Raw genomic sequence first — 20,066 nt, forward strand, 5'->3', positions numbered from 1 at the left:
TACTGTTGGGACTCTTTAATAGCCCGACTGCAGCCCATATCAATAACAGATGAGGTTTAATCGTCCAATACAAAAATTATTTAGGCTCAGTAAGGACATTCAATGTCATTTGCATAATGGCATTCCTATCCTGAGCACCCAACCCATCGTGCATAAACAAGGCCCTGGGACTATAAATAATAATAAATCATGACGTCCATGCTCCTCTTGCTGTAATAGGAGCCTCTCTTTGTAGAAATTATTTCAGCAGGAAATGGGCACTGCAATTTTAAAGACGTGGCATTCCACAGACCAGTAAATCACACTCGCGCACGCACACACACACGCGCACACCCTCCACAGAGGCTGCCCATGGTGAACAACAAAACCCCATGAAACGGCAGCACAGAAAACAACCAGCACTTGTGGCAGAAAATGTTCTTTTGTTGTTGTTTTGTTATTTTTCTAAGCAGAACTAGCAAATTGAGTAAAACCAAGGTCTGAATAGAGTGAATTGTGCCTAGGCATGCATATGCAAGGCTGACTGACTTCATTTCAAATTTGAATTGTGACCTGTCTCCAGCCTCAGAGATTACCTAGAGCAAAATTAACTACAGTAGGAAGCAGTTATTTCCAACCAAAATGAGAAGTGCATAACTAGACATGTCTGCCTGGATTTAACGAGCAGAGCCACATGGGATGCTCTTCCACTGCCTCCAGTGGGAGTGCTCAGCTGGGCTGCTTTTATTCCCAGCCATGCAGAAGCCTGTGGAGCTGCGGCCAAGGAGCAGCTGACCTCGGGGAAGGAGACTCCTCTCCAGGGTCACCGTGTGGTTTGTGGGATGTGCCAGTCCCCCATCCCTGGGCGAGGAGGGGGACAACCAGGCCAGTTGGACAGCATGCAAAGGCCTTTCAGCATTGGAAAGGATGGCTGTGGATGCAGCACAAAACCAGCCAAAAAGGAAGGCTGGGGCCATAGTCACTGCAGGCCACACTGTCAGACCTGGCTCTCTCTATAACCTGTGGTGAAAAGCATCCCTGACTCCTAGCGAGATGCCCACAGCAACACCACCACCTCATATCAGGCAAGAAGAGGAAACTAAGTCTGCTGCCTGGCTGTCTCTTGCCCTCAGCATCTTTGAACCTCTTCTGGAAGGCTTGGTGGGAAGAAAGCAAAGGCCTGCACGTGCTTCAAGACATTTTTTAACAAAGCCTTTCGTAGATTCATTAAAAGCACCAGTCACCTGCCTGGGGCAGAGAAAGCCAGCAGTCTCTTCCTACTGGTTTGTAAGGAGAAGTTTCCACAGAAAATCATGATAAGGCCTCCCCCCAAAAAAAAAAAATAAAAAAAAAATAGACATACATCTCAGTGAGCTATAGCGATTTCTAATTTTCAGATTCACCAGGCAAGTAACAAGTGTTCAAATGAACAATGACAGGACAACAATGGTGACAGCTGATCTCTGCTTTTGCTGTGATTTGCATCTCCACACATCCATCCTCAACTGCTCATTTGTCTATGTCTCCCAGTATAAACATTCTTCAGTTTCTTCAGAAACACCTATCTCCTCTATTGCACACTCTCCTTCATTAACCCTGTCCAGGCTACTTGTTCATCAAGTGTCCTTTCACAGTCTCTGCATGGGTTCTTTCTCACCATATAAATGCCAGTGCTTCCTGTTGTGGTTTAACTCAGCAGGCAGGGAAGCACCATGCAGCCATGTGCTCACTCCCACAGTGGGATGGTGGAGAGAATCAGAAAAAAAAAAAAAAAAAGTAAAACTCGTGGGTTTAGATAAGGACAGTTCGATAGGACAGAAAAGAAAGTGAAAATAACAATAATATTAATAATGATAAAAGAATACACAAAACAAGTGATGCACAATGCAATTACTCAGCACCTCCTGGCCAATGCCCAGCTAGAGCACAAGGGGTAGCACCCCCAGCCAACTCCTCCAATATTTATTGTTCAGCATGAAGCCACATGGTGTGGGACCTTGGCCACTTGGGGTCAGCTCTCCTGGCTGTGTCCTTTCCCAGCTTCTTGCACACCCCAGCCTCCTCAGTGTGAGAAGCTGAAAAGCCCTCGAGTGTAAGTACTGCTCAACAACTAAAACAAACTAAAACACAGTTTCATTTCCTGAGGAGTACAAAAATTGCCTAACACGCTTTCAGGAACCTCTCACCAGCTGTTCTTAGCACCAGCATTGCATGCTCATCCTCCTGACGCCAGAACCATCATCAAATATATGAGTGTCTTTGCCTCAAAACAGCAGCTCCCCTGTTCTCTTCCTCCTCCCTTGGAGGGAGTCCCTCATTTCCTCCTGTCCAGCTTTTGCTGTGGGTTCATGTAGGTTTTTTTTTTTTCATATCTTGCTCTTTCCCTATGCTTTTCTCTTCATGAATTGTCTCAACCCCAGCACAAATGAAATGACCACCTCACTATTTTCTTTTCAGCAGATTCTATCTTTCTACACATAGTGCCAAAAAGGATCACCCAATTAAAATAACACATAACATATTCAATGCTGATGGAACAATAGTTTTTGTATTTCTTTAAAACCAGCACAAAATCACTTTATGCCATTCATTGTCATAAGATATTACTAAAACACATTGTTTTTCATTATTCTGAAAGGAACTAGACACTTTCATCAACAACAGTAAGAATTTCAGCCATAGGGGGAGGGAAGATGTACAATCCTCCTGTTACGGAGGCTCTGCTGCTTCCACTGAGGCACAGAAGAAAATGCAACCTGCAGTAGAGCCTTTCATATTTCCTTACTGAAAAAATATGAAGCAGAAATACGAGGCACACTAGGAATGTGCATGAGTTTTACATCTATGTTGCTACATATCTTTAATCTGCGGTACCAACTGCTCCTGACCCTTGAGATGTCATGTGCACATTTCTAAGAACAACATTTGTATGTTCATAATGGTTTCAGATGAACTATCTCAAGGTATTTAACAAATGCTGTCTGAGACAGTCACCAGTACTCCTTTTATAACTGTCTGTTATACAGATGAAGAGAATGAGTATCGTGAAGGTAACAACTAAACACCCAAAAGAGTCCACAGGTTACAGCTGACTCCCTTCCTGCCACATCCTTCTTTCTATATGATCAATAGTATACAAAAATAAGGGTCCTAACAGACCACATGTGTAGCAGACAACCTAATAAAGTTGGAAATACCACCAGGTCAAGTGTGAGATTCATATGTTTTTGCTTTGTGACTTCTCTGCCCCAAGTCTCTTTTGTATGACTTCTACTGGGACTCTGAGCAGCAGCTCATTCAGCTTTTCTATGCTTCATATTGTATGCAATACACTTATTTCAAAACAGTAACACACGGCAAAAGGATCTGGGCAATGTTTACCACTTCAGGTACACTTAATCTGTACCCACATGAAGAACAATGGAGAAAGACACAGAATTTGCAGTATTTTATGTCATGCTGCGAAGTCAAAGATGAACAAATCCTTTCAAACCACAAACTCTTGATTTCAGGCCACGTTGAAAGCTAGACAAAAACATTAGTATTAGTATGTTCTAAAAGACTTCAATTTATTTTTCATATTTGTGTTCCTGAGAGCCAGGTGAACCCATGGTAGATTGAAGTCCTCTATTTTACATTTTGTTGGAAGCAACTATTCCTACAAAGCTAAAGTCCCAATCAAATTGCCAGTGTGAAATTGGCCCCATAAAGCAAACAAGCAAACATTCTTCCAAAGCTTCCTTCTTTCATGTCTTCACTGTACCCAAGGCTGGAATGGGGAGGGCCACAACACTGCAAGACAGTTTTCATGTGGGAAAGCCAAAAATATAAGGACAAACCTTGTTCTCAAAGATTTACTGATCACTTGTTAACTGTGTCTTCAGGGGAGTTTAGATAGGCAGTGGGAACTGAACGAAGTGGAAAAACAACCCTTGCACAGACAGCGGGCTTTGAGTCCTTAACCCAAGGTCTCTGTGCAGCAACAAGATAGGGCACAGAGAAGCTAGTAAAAGAGGGCTTTGGAGAACCACAAGCGCAGAAATACTCCCTCCTCCTCAGATACACTCTCTGAAAGGTTCACATGAATGAAAACACTTTGTATGGAAAAAATTTGGGGAGTGATGTGGTGCTTTCTTTTACATTACACTCACTAACACTTAACAGGCATTTAACCAAATGCATGTCAGAGGGTAAATCTTGAGATATTTGTTTTCCCTTCGCTAATTGGCTGAAACCCACTGACAACTAAACCTGACAGGCAGCAAATGTGTGGAGTTTCAGAGACAGGACACTGGCAGTCTGTCCTCACAGGGACCAGGGTAGGCAGGATCACCTACCGACCTCTGAGACACCGACCCCCGCATTTAAATATCTCAGTTCACCCTGCCTTCCTGGGGCAGCGAAACTGTTTATTCTGCTGTATAAAAGCAGCCTAGAAAGTCGGCACACAGATGTGAAAAACAAAGCAAAACAGAAAAAGGTAGGCAGATGATAAAGCATGGTACATACACTTGAGGCCTTGCACCTCCTCACTCTTGTGAAAGACCCCAGTGAGAGATCTTCTGCATGGAAAAGTCATCAAAGATGACAGGTTTGCATGAAATATTTTAGTTTTTGTCAAAATGTCTTCTTGACAGGTTAACTAGATACACTGCTTTTTAATAATCATCATTTTCCTGCTAAAATCATTTTTGCAGCTATGCTGAAAATGTCCAGGTGCTGCACAGGCATCAAAACATCCCAACAAGAAAACAGGTTCAGAAAATCAGAAGGGAACCTCACTGTTTATATGACACACCTGACAGCTGTCCCATTTTAATGACAGAAGTATATCTGGGGGTCATGTTTTCAAACTCTTCTCCACAACCACAAGAACCAGTAAAAAAATGTTTGCCTCAATGAAAACACAGACATGAGATCTATAGCTTCAAAAAAAACTCCCATCAGTGTAAAGCCTCACAACCTGGCGACCTTTTCTAGCTTAGCCTTTTGGATATCACTCAACACATGACTTGTCTGGACTACCTCAGAAATCAACTTGGAGGGACATCTGCAACATGGAAAATGACCAAGAGAACCCCTGTCTCTCTGTGGTTGCCATTATTCAATTATATTTTCAAGGAGAGGAGAAGGACTGAAACCATGCCCTACATGTTACATTGCTCTCTTCACGCAAGAGCCTTCCTAATTTCAGAGTAATTATTTTTTCAGTTCAGCAAATTCTGCTGCCACACAATTTTTAAGCAGCCACTATTGATATGAGCAGAGAGGAATTTTGAAATTAGCTTTTTCTTTTTTTTTTTTTTGTCTAGAAGTAGCTCATCTCTACAATTCCTTTATGTCATCATACAACCACTTTGTTGCATGTTTCATTCAATTCCTTACTCAACAAATGGCAACCCAAAACTACTGCATTCTTCTGAAAAGCCAGCATCTGCTCTGAGAACATTTTATTCAACAGAGAGGGGCCTTCCACCCCAGCCAGCTCTTCATCTCACCTTCTGTGCTGTGTGAATCAGGTGCTACTCTCATGCCTATAACTACATGTATGCTTTTCACATTCTCCATTGTAATTGTACAAACATTTCTCCAAGTCACAGCATAAAAGCTGGAGTGAAGAGCAAGTAGCTGGACATCAGTGTCCAGTGTCCAGGATAATTCAGGTTGGAAGGAACTTCTGAAAGCATTGTTGAGAAATTAAAAGTCTCTTAAAGCAGGGCCAGCCATTGGGTCAGGGATTTATCCAGTGTCATCTTGAAAACTGCCATGGGTGGAGATGGCACAACTTCACAGGGCAGCCTCTTCCACTCCTAGAGCATCCCCAGGATGAAAACTTCCTTATACCCTGAGCTCTCCTGCATCATTTCATGCCCATTGTCTCTTGCATTGCCACACTGCACTGCTAGGAAGAGGCTGGCTCCTTTCAAATCCTTTAACACATCAAGATATTCAGCTCTTCACACACTTTACGTGGAACATCTTGAGAAACCTGTTTGCTGACTTAAGTAACAGATTTAGGAAAAGCCCACAAATGAGCTCGGACCAGCAGTGACTTCCAAACCAATGGGTGGAAGTTTTATTGGGGTCTATTCGAAGCCTGTGGGACCCAGACATTCACTGGAAACCAAGAAAATAAGTCTTGTTCCCATTCTTCAAATGCCAGTGCAAACCCCTTCCGTCCGAATGCAATGTGAGCAGGCACCACATTAAATAAATCAACAGGAAAGTATGTTTGCTTATAGATTCCTCTTTCCCTCTCTTACAGGGCTAACATGGAGAGAAGGAAGTAGGTCAGTTTTGATGTGGCTGATGGGGTCCATTACAAGAAGTTGTCTTTTTCCACGTAGAAAATCAGCTTCAGGACAGTTCCTGATGTGGTTTTCCTACACATACAGAACACAACAAATATCCATACTGTAAACCACATGGATGACTCCATCTGTTATTTTTCAAAGGGACAAAGACTACATGAGCAATTACGATTCTACTCATCTCATTCATATATATTATGCTTTGATGTGATATTAAAAATGTAATGTGTGGCCAGTACATCACTGCTCAACATGGACAATGTCCACTGTTTGCCTAGCTACTCTCTATGCCCTTTTTTGTACACACAGACTTTCAATTAACTGTCTCCTAACAACACAAAACCTTGGAAGAAAGACTCTGCTTAAGACAAAGATTTGATTTTTTATTATTATTTTAAACACACTAAAGTGATAAACTTTATTTCTCTTTCTATATTGAAAAAAAAAAAAAAAAAAAAAAGATGCTATTGATCAGCAAACTATATGATGATCAAATGTACTGGGTCTGGCTGGAATGTTAACTTTCCCAGCAGCAGCCCATTCAGTGCCGTACTCTGTACTTGTAGCTGGAACAGCAGTGTTATCACACCAGTGTTGTGTCTACTGCTGAGCAGCAGTGGCACAGCATTGGGCCTTTCTCTAACCCTCCTAGGGGGTGGGCAAAAAGTGAGGAGAGAAACATCACTAGGGCAGCTGACCTAAACCAATCAAAGGGATATTCCATACCATGTGGTGTCACACTCAGCAATAAAAGGTGGAAACAGGAAGAAGAGGGGAGGGGTGGGCTCTCGTTGGGAAACATTGGTCCTCCTCTCGAACACCGGCTGCGTGCGTTGAGGCCCTGCTTCAAGGACGTGGTCAATCATTGCTCATTTGTGGGAAGTAGAGAGTAATTTCTTTCCTCTGCACTTCCATATAGCCTTCATTTATTTTGTTTGTTTGTTTTCCTCCCTTCTTTTTATTTTTCCTTTTCCCCTCCCTTTTCCCCTTTCCCTTTTTATTTCCCCTTAGTTAAATTGTTTAGTTCATAGTAGTCTTTATTTAATTATTATAATTATTTCCCTTTAATTAAATTATCCTTATCTCAACCCGTGAGTTGTTTTTTGCTTTACTTCTCCCCCTCCTCATCTAAAGAAGGGGGAGTGAGAGTGCGGTTGTGGGGTTTAGCTGCCCAGCACGGTAAAACCACCACATCAAAGAGAGAAAAATCACTAAAAGGCAGCTCTAAACTTACAAAAGAAATGTGGCAAGATAACAAGAGGAAACAGCTTCTTTAAAATTTCCCACTTCTATACAAAATTTATGAAAGCACTGACGAGTTTCCCAGAAGAGACCAGTTGCTGTCTTTGCAAGATGCAGTGCCTCTGAGCTGGGCTGTGCCCTGCCTACGCCATTCTCCCCACAGTTTCACTACAGTCCCACCATGCAACTTGAGCACATTTGGGAAACAGGTCAGCATAGCTGAAACCTGGAGGAAGAGATCTTCTACCTAAACCACTTCAAGATCACTGTTGTCATCAAGACTGGGACATCACTCCTGTGATGGGACACAGGGAGAGAGGTGCTGTACTTCAGATATGCAGAGTGCCAAAGTGCTGAGTGGAAACTGGGGGACCGGCAATACATCTCCTGATGAAATCCCCTCCATGCCAGCCTTTGCATAACAAGGGGCACACGTCTGAGGGGAAAAAATATCTCGTGGCTGCACCCATACAGACCAAAGAGAAAAAAGGCAGGGAAAAGGGAGAGCTCCTACTCAGCAAGGCTGGCTTTTTATTTAACTCCTGAATTTTTATTTTCATGTATGTTCAAAACTGGTAACAGTCAAGAGGAAAAAATGGGGTGGTAGAGCCCAGAAAGGCATTGCAATGCCCAAAGGACTTCTCTACCCCTCTCTTTCAGGATGCCCTCTGTCTGCTGTGGCAAGGAAAGGAGACATCAAGGGCTGCTTTGGGTAGAAGACAGACCCACACTTTGCCCTGACAGACATAGAGGTGGTCCGAAAGCAAAAACATGCAAACAGAGGCATGACCTGCAGCAAACTTAATGCAGCAGTGTTGGAGGGAAGCAGTGTAAGGATAAACCCAGGATAACCCTGGGGCTTCTCCAGATAAGTAACTGGCACTAGGAGTCCTTTAGTCTTTCAAATATATAGGTAATACTGCTTTCCTCTTCCCAGACATTACCTGCCTTCTCCATCTCAGCAAGACAGCAAGATCTTCAGGGAAGTTGCTCTTCCCCAGCACCAAGTACTTAGCCCTGTTGTGCCTGTTTGGTGCCCCCAGTATCACAGCAATGTGAATAAGCAATAACCACAATGACAGTGAACAGGAATAGGAACCCAACACAATGTCTCATGTGCTGAAGCCAAGGGCAATTCACAGCTCTGAGCTCCCTCAAGGACCCTGGAGGACGGAAGAGTTTTACCTGACAGTTCTGTAGTACAGCCTTGGTGTTTCACCAGGAGATGATGGTTCTCCATGCACTGCACGGCACAGGTAGCAGCAGCATCTCAGGGCTCAAAGGGGCAAGGGGCAGCCTCTTGAAAAACCACTTCATGCAGGGAGGTCCAGTAAGAACAGCTATAATCTCCAGGGAACTATTTCTCCTTCCCAGACAAATGCCCTAAGTTATGGCTAAGCACTGGTTCTCTGCAGCCTGTTTTTTAACCTCCTTAAATTTTGCCATTATTAAAAGGTGTTATTAACAAGCAAAATTATTTTCAGCCAGAGCTCTCCTTCCAAGTAGCACCTGACTCCCTCAAAGGGGGTTCTTTCCCCATCTCTGCCTGTGTTTTACACAGCAGCCAGCACGGACGGGAAGTACCAGGGGTGAGTACTTCTCTGCAGCACACAATCCAGGGGGCCTGTTCCTACACAACCAAAGAGCCTTTGCGTGGCTTTTCTTGAAGACCAACAGCTAAGTCCCAAGCCTGAGGAACAGCAGAACTAAAGGCCAGCACAGTACCTTACCAAGTGGCAAGAGTACAGCATGGAGGACAGAGCTGAAATCCACTCCAGACCCCAGCAGGCACTATCCCCTACACCCGCACCTGCAAGCAGGGATCCGAGCCCCAGTCCTGCACAGCACAGCATGCTGTGGGCTGCAGTTGCCTCTGCAACACAGAGTATCGCAGGCCCTAGCGTAAATTATTGACCACGAGGGGATGTGTTCCCTTAAGAAAGGTGGGGCGAAGAGAGAAACCTCTGCACAGCTTAACCTCCCACAGCCTCTGAACTGCACAGGGGGTCACGGGTGCACCAGTACTCCCAGCTGCTGTCCCTCCGCCACCCTTCCTGCTGTGAACCCGTCGCCCTTTCCATTTGGTAGTAGTATTGATCTGCTGGCAGCAATGGGCTGGATAATTAGCCAGGAATTAGGGTTTCTATTACAGCCAGGAGGCTGCTCCAGCTGATTTATCACCTGAATAATTTACTGTGATTGAAAGGAAATTAAAATGAACTCCATTTGACAACTGTGCACTTTTATGGGCTTCAGTGAAGACTCAAAAGCCAAATTAATAGCCTGGTGTTGCTTAATAGTCTACTGAGAGTAAATATGGGAAGGTTTTTCCTCTCCTGACATGCTTTCTTAGGCTGGATTTTAGAGGTTTGTTTTTTTGTGTTTTTTTTTTTTTTTTTTCTATTTTTTTCCCCTCCCACCAATAAAGCCATGGCCTGCATCAGAAGTTGTTTTGGCTGATAGAGGTGTAGCTGTAAAAATCACAGACCTGGTTTTCCAACCTGCAATTTGCTCCACATTTCCTCTTGTACCACCTGCCCTCATCCACCACTCCCCACAGGCAGGAGGGACCCGGGGCTCAGAGAAAGGTGCTGAGGAGGTGGACACCTGCACCCCCACAGTGCCCTGGCACCACACGGCAGCACCACTGCAGCCACCAGCAGAGATGGGGGGCTCAGGGGGTCAGAAGCACAGGGGGCATCTCAGCCACACACAGAGGACTTGCCTGCATGCTCTTCCCAGGTGACTGCATTTACATAGTCAAGCCCTTGCTGCAGGTGGCAGATCAGGAAAAGATTTGATTCTGAACATGAAGATATAGCCATGAATTAGTTCCATAATTTTCACTGTTACAGGGCAGCATGAAGTTTTGGGAAGATATAAATAAATGATAGCTCTACTTTTCTCTTTACAACCCTCAGAGTAATTTAGGGAGATCCTCAGCAGCCACTGTCCACCCAGAGATAGTGTCATAGGAAAAAACATACTATTCATATTTCAGAGACCAGGAGCAAATATATGGTCCTACGGTTCATTCCTTCCTTCTGATTCTCTACTGCCTGCACTTTTAGAGTAAGTGAGACACAATAAAAACTAATGTAAGTCTACAAAAAGTCCTCCTTCCTGTCTTTGTCTTGGACCTCCCCTATTATTGATGGAGATCAAAACCAAATATTGTAAGAAGGACTGTATATCTCCTCCCTCCTCAGTAGTGGTACCGCAGTGGACACCCAAGCCAACACAGCTCCTTTAACAGAAAGTCTAATCTCCTCTTTGGAAGATGGCTCACACTTGCCTTTAAAACGTAACACCTGAAGGTTTTCAAAAGGATTTACACCCCTCTTTTGGTCAGTTTGGAGAGTTACTTTATTAAAACACTTCTGCAACAGAGGGCAATTGGTATCTTACTGTGCACTTGCTTTGTTTGTTTGTTTGTTTTTACTTTGTCCAACTTTCTAGTATTTCTTTTTTCAGGTGTATTAAATATCCAAATTTCATCTGCCTGTACTTATCTCCAGATCCGGACTGCATCTCATGATTGCATATATTATTGTATGTTTGTCAGATTCCTGAGTTTGTTCCTACCTAAACCCAGAATATCCACGCTTTATCCAGGAAATAATAAAGGAAGGGATATTCCGTTTAGTTCTGGTTAAAAGTAACATGAAAGCATCAGGAAAGGCCAGGGAATTATCTGCTATTAGCAGCAAGTAGCTCTCTTTTAAGTCAGTGACCTACATAGTGCTGAATCTGGTCACATCATGTTATGCCTCATTATGGTCCTGATCTAAAGTCTATTGAAGTCAATAGAAATATTCCTCTTGGCTTCAGTGAGTATTCGATTGGACCTGTGTGTGAAGCTGAAAACACAAGAGAATCCATTTCTGTTGTGGACAGAAACTCAGCAAAGACTCTTTATTCTGAGGAAATTAATGAACTGCTGTTCTTGTTGAACTGATTCTGCTGTATATACTCTACATGCTGCTGTAACACACCACAGTTCTCCTCTGCAGAGGTGTTAATCCAGCTCTCATGCCTACCAAAACCACATCAGTCTGTGAGTCTTGCGCTTGCCTCTTGCCCACCTTGACACGACTTTCCTGCACCCTCTTTAACCCCTCATGCCTCAGGTGAGGCCAGCAGCTTTCTACCAGGTCTTGATTCTCCACAAACACCTTTTAGCAATGCTTTCATTGGCGAATATATTTGAGTCAACTGTTCACACATGTGTTGTAGAAACTTTTGTGCCTGGACCTGGCAAGGTCTCCCTCCCAGTGGGTGACAGACTCTTGAAGGAGAACCTCAAGGGTGGCAGGGTCACAGGACATTGAGTCCTCCATGTTTCTCCTAGGGCTCCAGCATGACAACACACAACGATAAAGCAGGAACAACTCCACTGCAGGGCAACGCAGGGGGTGACAGCCCTGCTCTGAGCACTGTCTGGCATCACCAGGCCCCCTGCCAGTGCTGGGCATGTGGATGTTTGCTGTACAGCCCTCTGGGGAGCACACAGAGACTGCAGATGATGTCACAGCCCAAGTCAGCCCAGGATGGCTTCTCAAGTGAAGGGTGGAGAGCATCCTCAGCTTCTCAGACAGGAACAGCTGGTGGTGGACAGTCAGGCATGTGCCTAAACAGACCTGTGTTTGATTAGTGTAACCTGCACTTTCAGTTTCCTTAACCTGAACGGTCCTCATGGACTAGGCACAGAAATGTATGCTATACAGTGCAGCAACTCTATGCGCAGGATGAACACGAGATGAGTGCAAGCTCTAAATAAAATGCAACAACCACTAACTGTTGTTTTTTTTTTTTCCTATGACAAGGGACAGACTGGAGTACCAGGGCCCAACACAGGTGTAGCACAGTTACCAGGACAGGCAGGCAAAAGCCAGTCCTTGTGTCCATAAAGCTCTGCTCCACAGGAAGTCTTGAAGATACACTAGTAATGCAAACAGACTTATCTGTTAGCCATCAGGACAGCACTTCATAGTCAACACACCAGGGAGCATCAGGACCCATCCCCGCAAACACCAAAAGTCATGAAAAGCACAGGAAGAGTAACCAGTCCAGGTAGTAGATGCTGTGAATGTTCTCCTTCTCTGAGACCTGATGATTATGTGACATTGAAGCCATAGCCTTTGTCCCAGCTGATGAATGACCTATATGGTGCTTGTGGTGGTTATCACTCATGAGCAGAATGACAGTACAATGGTGGTGCTGCAAACACACACCTATGTACAGCTCAAAATCAGTTCCCAGAAATACGTGAAAGTGGTTTTCTTGTCAACATTTGCAGACAGTGCAAATCGATCATGGGCTGTTCACAGAAAATGAGATGAGTACAAAAGAGGATAAATGTAATGGAAAGGCATTCATTTTATACATGAACTAACGTGCATGGCAGAGTTCTGTTAGGGCAAAGCAAAGCCATAGTGCTTCTAGATTGCTGTCTCTATCCCCTCATGACTCCCCAGAAATACATAGACATAAAAGGACTGAGTTTGCACATCCAGCCCTCAGTCTCAGACTTCCCATCTTACAACTTCTTGATGTCACCAGAATAGCATTCACCTGCCATTAAATGTTCTGGCAATGCACATACAGGTATTACATACCAGTGTTGCAGAATGCACACGTACAACTGAATCACCAGGACATTAGGTTTCAAAACAAGGCACATAACGCCTTACTTCTGCCCCTTGATGCATACAGTCTGACACAAACTTTAATTACATGAACAAATCGTGGGATCCCTGCCTCACCCAATGCATACAACAGATACTGTTTCTGAGTAAGGTACTGTCTAACATCTTATTTTCCTGTCATTGTCCAGTGGTTGTCTTCTCTCTCAGCATGGTATTAGCCCTTACTCAGAGACAAGTATTCATTCCCCATGGTCTTCTCTATAGCAGTCATGTTTTACAGTAGATATGAAAACTCGGATAATGCCTGTCAAGTGAGTGCACAACTTGTTTTCAGCTGAGAGTCAACTTGCAGGTCTCCATTTTATGTAGCTGAACTGAGAAACAAAGACATTAAAGATGGAGGAGTAAAGGAAAGAGACTGGAATCACTCATGTAAAGGGTTTGGTAATGGTGAGCAAAGACTCACACTTAGGCCATGAAAACACCTACCCACATGAGTGGCAATGTACTCTTTCCAACAGACAAGACAAGTTTTTTCCAAAACATCCAGCAAAGGCATCAGGAGAAATTCAGGACCCAATCTTCAGCTGAGGACAGAACATGCTCAGGCTTCAAATGCTTAGCAATGCAGAAGCAACCTTGTCCACCCCATGCCACTACTCACCCTGACCAAGTGACTGTGCCCAGATTACAAGCAAAGAAGAATTAGGGAGGAGCAGCAAAACAGGGACAAACAGGGTACTTCCTTGTCTCACGAGCCATGAGTCTTCTGGTAAAACACCTGGAGTCCTCCTCAGCTGACTAGCACAGGGACATTAAGAAGTTTTTTGTGACTAAATAAAATTAGCAATATTCTTCTTGCTCCTCCTGGACTATATTTCTAATATAGCATACAAGTAATGGATCACCAGCTCCTATTACACATCTTGTCTATATGGGGAGGAGCATCTTTTCATTATTTTCATCTACAGAAATGGGTAAGAACTCCCTATATCCATTGCTGCCTGAGCTCCTAATGCACTGCCTTCTGAGTTCAGCCACGTTCTCGACTGCCAGATTCTGGATGCATATCTTAGTCTACTACAATAATTAGCAGTGTTAATTACAATTCTGTTTTTCCTAGTCACATGATTAATTTTTTCAACCTGATCTTGTGAAAGGTCTGTACGCCCATGGTCATGGGGCTGGAACTAGATAATCTTAAAGGAACTGAAAGGACCTAGAAGGTCCATTTCAACCCAATGTTTCAATATGATTCAATATTTTCTTTCTAATTGATTTCTTTAGCATCACTAATTGATCTGGACAGCTTCTCCACTTTTCTTGTTTCATGACATGTTTGCTTTATTACAAAAGAGGTAAAACATGACTGCTTACTAAAGCAGTGATCGCATCACATCCTTGTGAATCAGGCATTCATATAAATTACATGTGTTCATGCTGAAAATAAATGTTGTATGCCACCAAAAAGAAAAACACATCCCAAACAAATGTCAGCTCTTACCCATGGCCCAGCCTTCCAAAAGCAAATGAGAATGCTCCAACCTATATTAAAGCAAACAACTAGAAAACTCCATTTGTAGTTAAACTAGAAAAAAAATCATGGAATCACAGTATCATTTAGGCTGGAAAAGACCTCATCAATTCAAGGCAGTTCTGCTAAGCCCATTTCACACATCATAATATTTTTTTTCTTAGAAATATCATTTCTCAGCATCTGTTTGACTTCTCAGACTGTGAAGTACCCTTTTTAACAAATTAATGGGCATATCTCCACTCTCAATGCTCTGCACAGACATTCTAGTTACAGCTTCTTACATGGATCCAGGGAGATCCTTGCTCCACCAACAGCTGAAAATCACGACTGTGACAATCAGGAAACTTTAGCAATATCCTTGTTTAATTCTTCTATTCCTTCTGTTAAACCGATAAGACATTATCTATTTCTGCTCATTGCTGGACTCTGGCCCATAAGCTACAGTTCTGGATAACTCAGAAACTTTAGATTACAGAAGGCTAAAAAAGGATCTTCTTCCATCACCACTCTCTTTCACATGATTTTTTTTTTCACATATAGAAGTTAAATAAGGATAAATGTAACACCATGCAGCTTTTAAGTGACCAATATTGAACAGGCTTACTGTAGGAGTTGGCTCAGTGCCTGTCCTCTCCATTATCACTGGTGTTAGGGATGGGATAACCACCATCTAGTGGTATGCAAAGGCCATTTCACCTTCAAGAGACACTTGGCTTTCCTAACAAGTCATGTGGGTTTTTTTGTTTGTTTGTTTTTGATTTCTGTTTGTTGCTGGTGGTGGTGTTTTTTTTTTTTGTCTTTTTTTTTTTTTTTAATTCAAATTGATTTCAGCATCTTCCTCATTCAAAAAGATAAACCATGTAAACCACAGAACCTTCAAAACTGGTGAAAAATGAATGACTATGAATGAAGTAAGAAATGACACATAGGAGCTTAAGGGCACAGGGAATTTCTGCTCTACCATTGACTTTCAGCAAAAGGAATTATTTTTTCCAAAAACATTGGACCAGTACATACTCCTTAATACTGAAGCCATGATGGTAGTAAACTACTGTGTTCTTGATAATCTCCAGTGGCCTTCAAATGTTTATATTCCTACAATGGAAATCACTGTTTGTTTACAATTTAAGGCATTCATGCACCTTGCTAAAAATCAGACTTAATATTAACAACAGAGATTAACAATGACTAATTACAACACTAAGTATAGAAAAAGTAGCTGACTAGATCCAAATTGAAGCTGACAGCAATACTTTCATTTCTACATCCCATGACTGCAGCTAAATTTAAGGCTGAGGTCTACAAACCAAAAGCACATAGATAGAAACAGCTAATCAATTTTTGCATGTGCTTCTGTATTGTGTCTGCTAAAATGGAACTTCGCCCCAAAATTAGTGCCAAGCCTTTCTGAAATGCACTGCTAATCTGTAGGTGCAATAAATTTACCTTCACATATTAATTGTGTACTTCTCTCAGCAAATGGCTAACTACATGCTTAAAAAGCCATTTCTGGATACAAAAATCGAATTTGTGTGTACAGTCAAGCTAACTCGGAACCAAAATTAGGCATAGAGTTTTGCAAGCCTATTCCTTATTATCTGCATAGCCTGGGTTTGATCCAACAAAAGTATCAGAAGCTGTGAAGCTCTTTATGCCCTCATTTGATGTAACTGGCCCAGATTGGGTGTAATTTCATACCCAAACACTTGCTCATGTTTACATAACAAGTGTTTTCTGTCATTTTTTAATAGTCTTGGCTGAAGAGCTTGATACAACACCTGTTTCTCCATGTTTTTCTACTGCAACTCTGAGAAATAATTGTTTGTTGATTTCCACCAAGGAGGACTCTCATCAGAAAGCATATCTAGAAAAACATTGAATGTTTGGAACAGTACCTGCTCTGGTTTGATGGGCTCAGTTGTTGTGAAAATGTCAGAATAATGTTGCCTCTCGAAGACTCGATCCAACACTTCTAACTGCTGCTGGGTGAAAAGGTCTCCTCGCATCTGTTTCCGAAGAAAGTCTCTACCCGGGAGAGAATGGCCATTTGGTACTGGAGATTCCTGAATACCTTTCAAAGAGGACAAAGAAGACAGAAGAATAAATAGACATTGCAATGATGAGACCTACAGAGGAGTGTCCATTTAACCCATTAAATTGATGTGGGTACAGTATATTGACACAATGAAGAATCTTTGAGAGGAGGATACAAGCAAGACACACATTGCTAGAAGATGTACTGATCAGTTCTTCACTATAGCCAACCCTCAATGAAATTTGACATCAGTGATTTCACATATAATTTGAAGGCAAGACAAAGGCTTGTGGTCAGATCTTTTCTCACAGCACTTTTACGACAGTATTTGTGAACCAGTAATGGTTTAGATGCCAGAGGACATACCTACAACATATGATGCTAGAGCCACAGTCAGCTTGGATCATCTCCAACAGATCTGCTTTGCATAGTCACTCTCTATATCCCTTTCCTGTGATGCCTGTAAGTCTTCCTGAGCTCTGTCCTATGTGAAGGTCTGAGCTACAGTGTACTTATGCCAAGAAACAGGGACCCTTAATCCATAACCACATTCAGCTTGCAGTAACTGGCCAGTCAACCTCCCAAACACAGACAGTAATAGCACCATACTAAAATGTGATGTCACTGGGATGCAGAGTTGCCACCACAACAGCCTGAGCAAGGCCTGATCTGATGCACTCTTCCCAGCTGACAATACTACTTTATATTTCTGTGGTTTTTTTTGTATTTCATCAATAGCATGAAGAAAGCCTAGGTTTCAAGGCACATTTTTTCTCTATCTCTCCCCCTCCTTTCAGCAGGTTGGAAGTGACTGCCCATATCTCAAAAGCCATGAGACAAGTTAGAAAAATGTTTGGTCTGAAAAAACTCTTGCAATATGGGGCTTGCTTCAGTTTGCTTTGTTTGCATATTCACAGTGATTTTCTACTTTTCCTTCACCTGTCAATGCTAGAAATATATCTTTTATGTTCTGAAAGCTGAGGTCTGCAGTATTCCCAGGACTCCAGGAGGTGGAACTCCAAGAATAACAGTAAACATCAGATTTCCTCTCCAGATGGCAACACCACACTACACAGAGGAAGGAAAGATTTAAAAAATAAGTTCTTACTGCCCAGATTTGTCTGCAGAACCAGCGCTCAAAGCTTCTCAGGTGGATTCTGCATCAAAATTTTTGAAGGCAAGTATTAAAGGACATCTGTGCTAAGAGACCTCATTGCTGCAGACACCAGTTTTGTCTCCCTATGTGTGCTGGCGATCGGTAACATGGCCAATGTCCAGTGGACAAGATTTTTTCAAAAAGGACTATTGATTTGGATGGATTTTGCAGAAAACATTGTGCACCAGATTCAGAAAACAATGCTCCTTTAAGACAGGTCTCTGAAACTATGGGACCAACAGATGGAACTACTTTTTAAAACCTAGGTTAATCTCTGTAAATTTTCTTACACTCAGCAGGCATTTGATGTAAGCATGTTATTATAGAAACATCCTCCTACATTTTAGTTTGGTTGTTCAGGCAACAACAATGTTGTATTTACCTGCTTAGATGAAGTCAGGCAACTTACAACATGAATAGACAATGCTGGCTTGTATAAAGTGCCAGGATCGGTTTATTACATGCAGAAAAAATCTGAACCTGTCTTCTGAATGAAAAGTCAAAATGTGTAAAAAGGTATGAAAAATATAAGCAGATATAAGAGAGCAGTCTATCTTTAAATTTGTTTTTTTGTTTGTTTGGTTTTGTTTTTGTTTTTTCCTTTAGTATTCTAAATCAAATAATATCTAATTGACATAGTGCTGGGTTTAGTCAACCATTGCTTATGAAATTAAAATTGTGGTTGCTAGCTGCATGGTAGCAAAAGGCTGGGGGGAACACTACCTCTGAACACAAAAGTGCTGGCTTCAAATTTCAGGTTAAAATAATGGTATTCTAAAGTTGGCATCAAAGTTAAAGGTTTTTACAGTTTTGGTTCAAAGTGGGTGAAGAAAGAGAGCAAAATGATCCTAGATACGGGACAATCTGGGAACTTAATATCCCAGAATCCTAGAATCCAAATATCCTGAGTTGGAAGGGACCCACAACAATCATTGGACTCATCTCCTGTCTCCCCAGAGGACCACCCAAAAAATAGGCTCTATGTCTCAGAGCATTGTCCAAACACTTCTTGAACTCCACAAAGTTCAGTGCCATGACCACTTCCCAGGGGAGGCTGTTCCAGTGCCCGACCACCTTCTCAGTGAAGAACCTTCCCCTAACCCCCAGCCTGACCCTCCCCTGTCTCAGCTGCATGCCGTCCCCTCGGGTCCTGTCGCTGTCCCCAGAGAGCAGAGTTCAGCGCCTGTCCCTTCGCTCCCCTCACGAGGAAGCTGCAGGCTGCCATGAGGCCTCCCCTCTGTCACCTCCAGGCTGAAAAATCCAAGCAACTTCAGCTGCTCCTCATATGTCTTCCCCTCTAGACTCTTCTCCATCTTCACTGCCCTACTTTGAACACTCTCTAACAGTTTTATGTCGTTCTTGTATTGTGGCACACAAAACTGCACACAGTACTTGTGGTGAGACCGCACTAATGCAGAGCAGAGTGGGACAATCACTTCCACTGAGCAGCTGGCAGTGCTGTGCCTGATGCACCCCAGCAACCATAGGCCCTTTTGGCTGACAGGGCTCACTGCGGACTCGTGTTCAACAGTCAGAACCCAAAGATCCCTTTCTGTAGGGCTGCTTTCCTGTCTCTTGTCCCCCAGTCTACATACATTTAGGGCTGCCCCATCCCCGGTGCAGAATCTGGTACTTGTTAAACTTTACGTTGTTGGTGATTGCTTGCCCAGTCCTCTAATTTGTCAAGATCTCTCTGCAAGGCCTCTCTACCCTCAAGGGCATCAACAGTTCCTCCCAGTTTAGTGTCACCTGCAAGCTTACTTACTGTACCTTCAAGTCCTGTATCTAAGTCATTTATGTATTTATGAAAATATTAAAGACAACTGACCCTAAAATGGTCAGAACCCCATCTGAAACTGGCTGCCAGCCTGATGTAACCACACTTATGATAACCCCTTAAGCTTAACCCATCAGCCAATTGTTCACCCACCATATTATGCTTTTATATAACTGCATTCTGGTCTTTTTGTCCAGAAAGATACTGTGAGAAACAGTATCAAAGCTTTTGCTGAAATCCAGAAAGATTACATAACAACATACCAGAGAAAACTGCATGCAAGCCCATGAATGATGTGCCTCACTGACACAACACTGGCCCACTGGAAAGGGATGAAAAAATGACAAGGTAGTGGTAGAGCTTCATAAGGTTTTGAAATTC

General features: G+C 42.8%; 1 protein-coding gene across 3 annotated transcripts in view; it reads right to left on the reverse strand.

Annotated features, from left to right (window-relative positions):
• Positions 1-20,066, reverse strand: part of PAX5 (paired box 5) — a 144,693-nt gene that overhangs the window by 77,526 nt on the left and 47,101 nt on the right. For all 3 annotated transcript variants that reach the window (XM_084504272.1, XM_084504270.1, XM_084504271.1), the window contains one exon: positions 16,613-16,788. In XM_084504272.1, coding sequence (XP_084360398.1) covers positions 16,613-16,788 — 176 coding nt within the window. The remainder of the gene's footprint in view (positions 1-16,612; positions 16,789-20,066) is intronic.

Source organism: Aythya ferina (genome assembly GCF_964211825.1).
Source record: "Aythya ferina genome assembly, chromosome: Z".
NCBI lineage: Eukaryota > Metazoa > Chordata > Aves > Anseriformes > Anatidae > Aythya > Aythya ferina.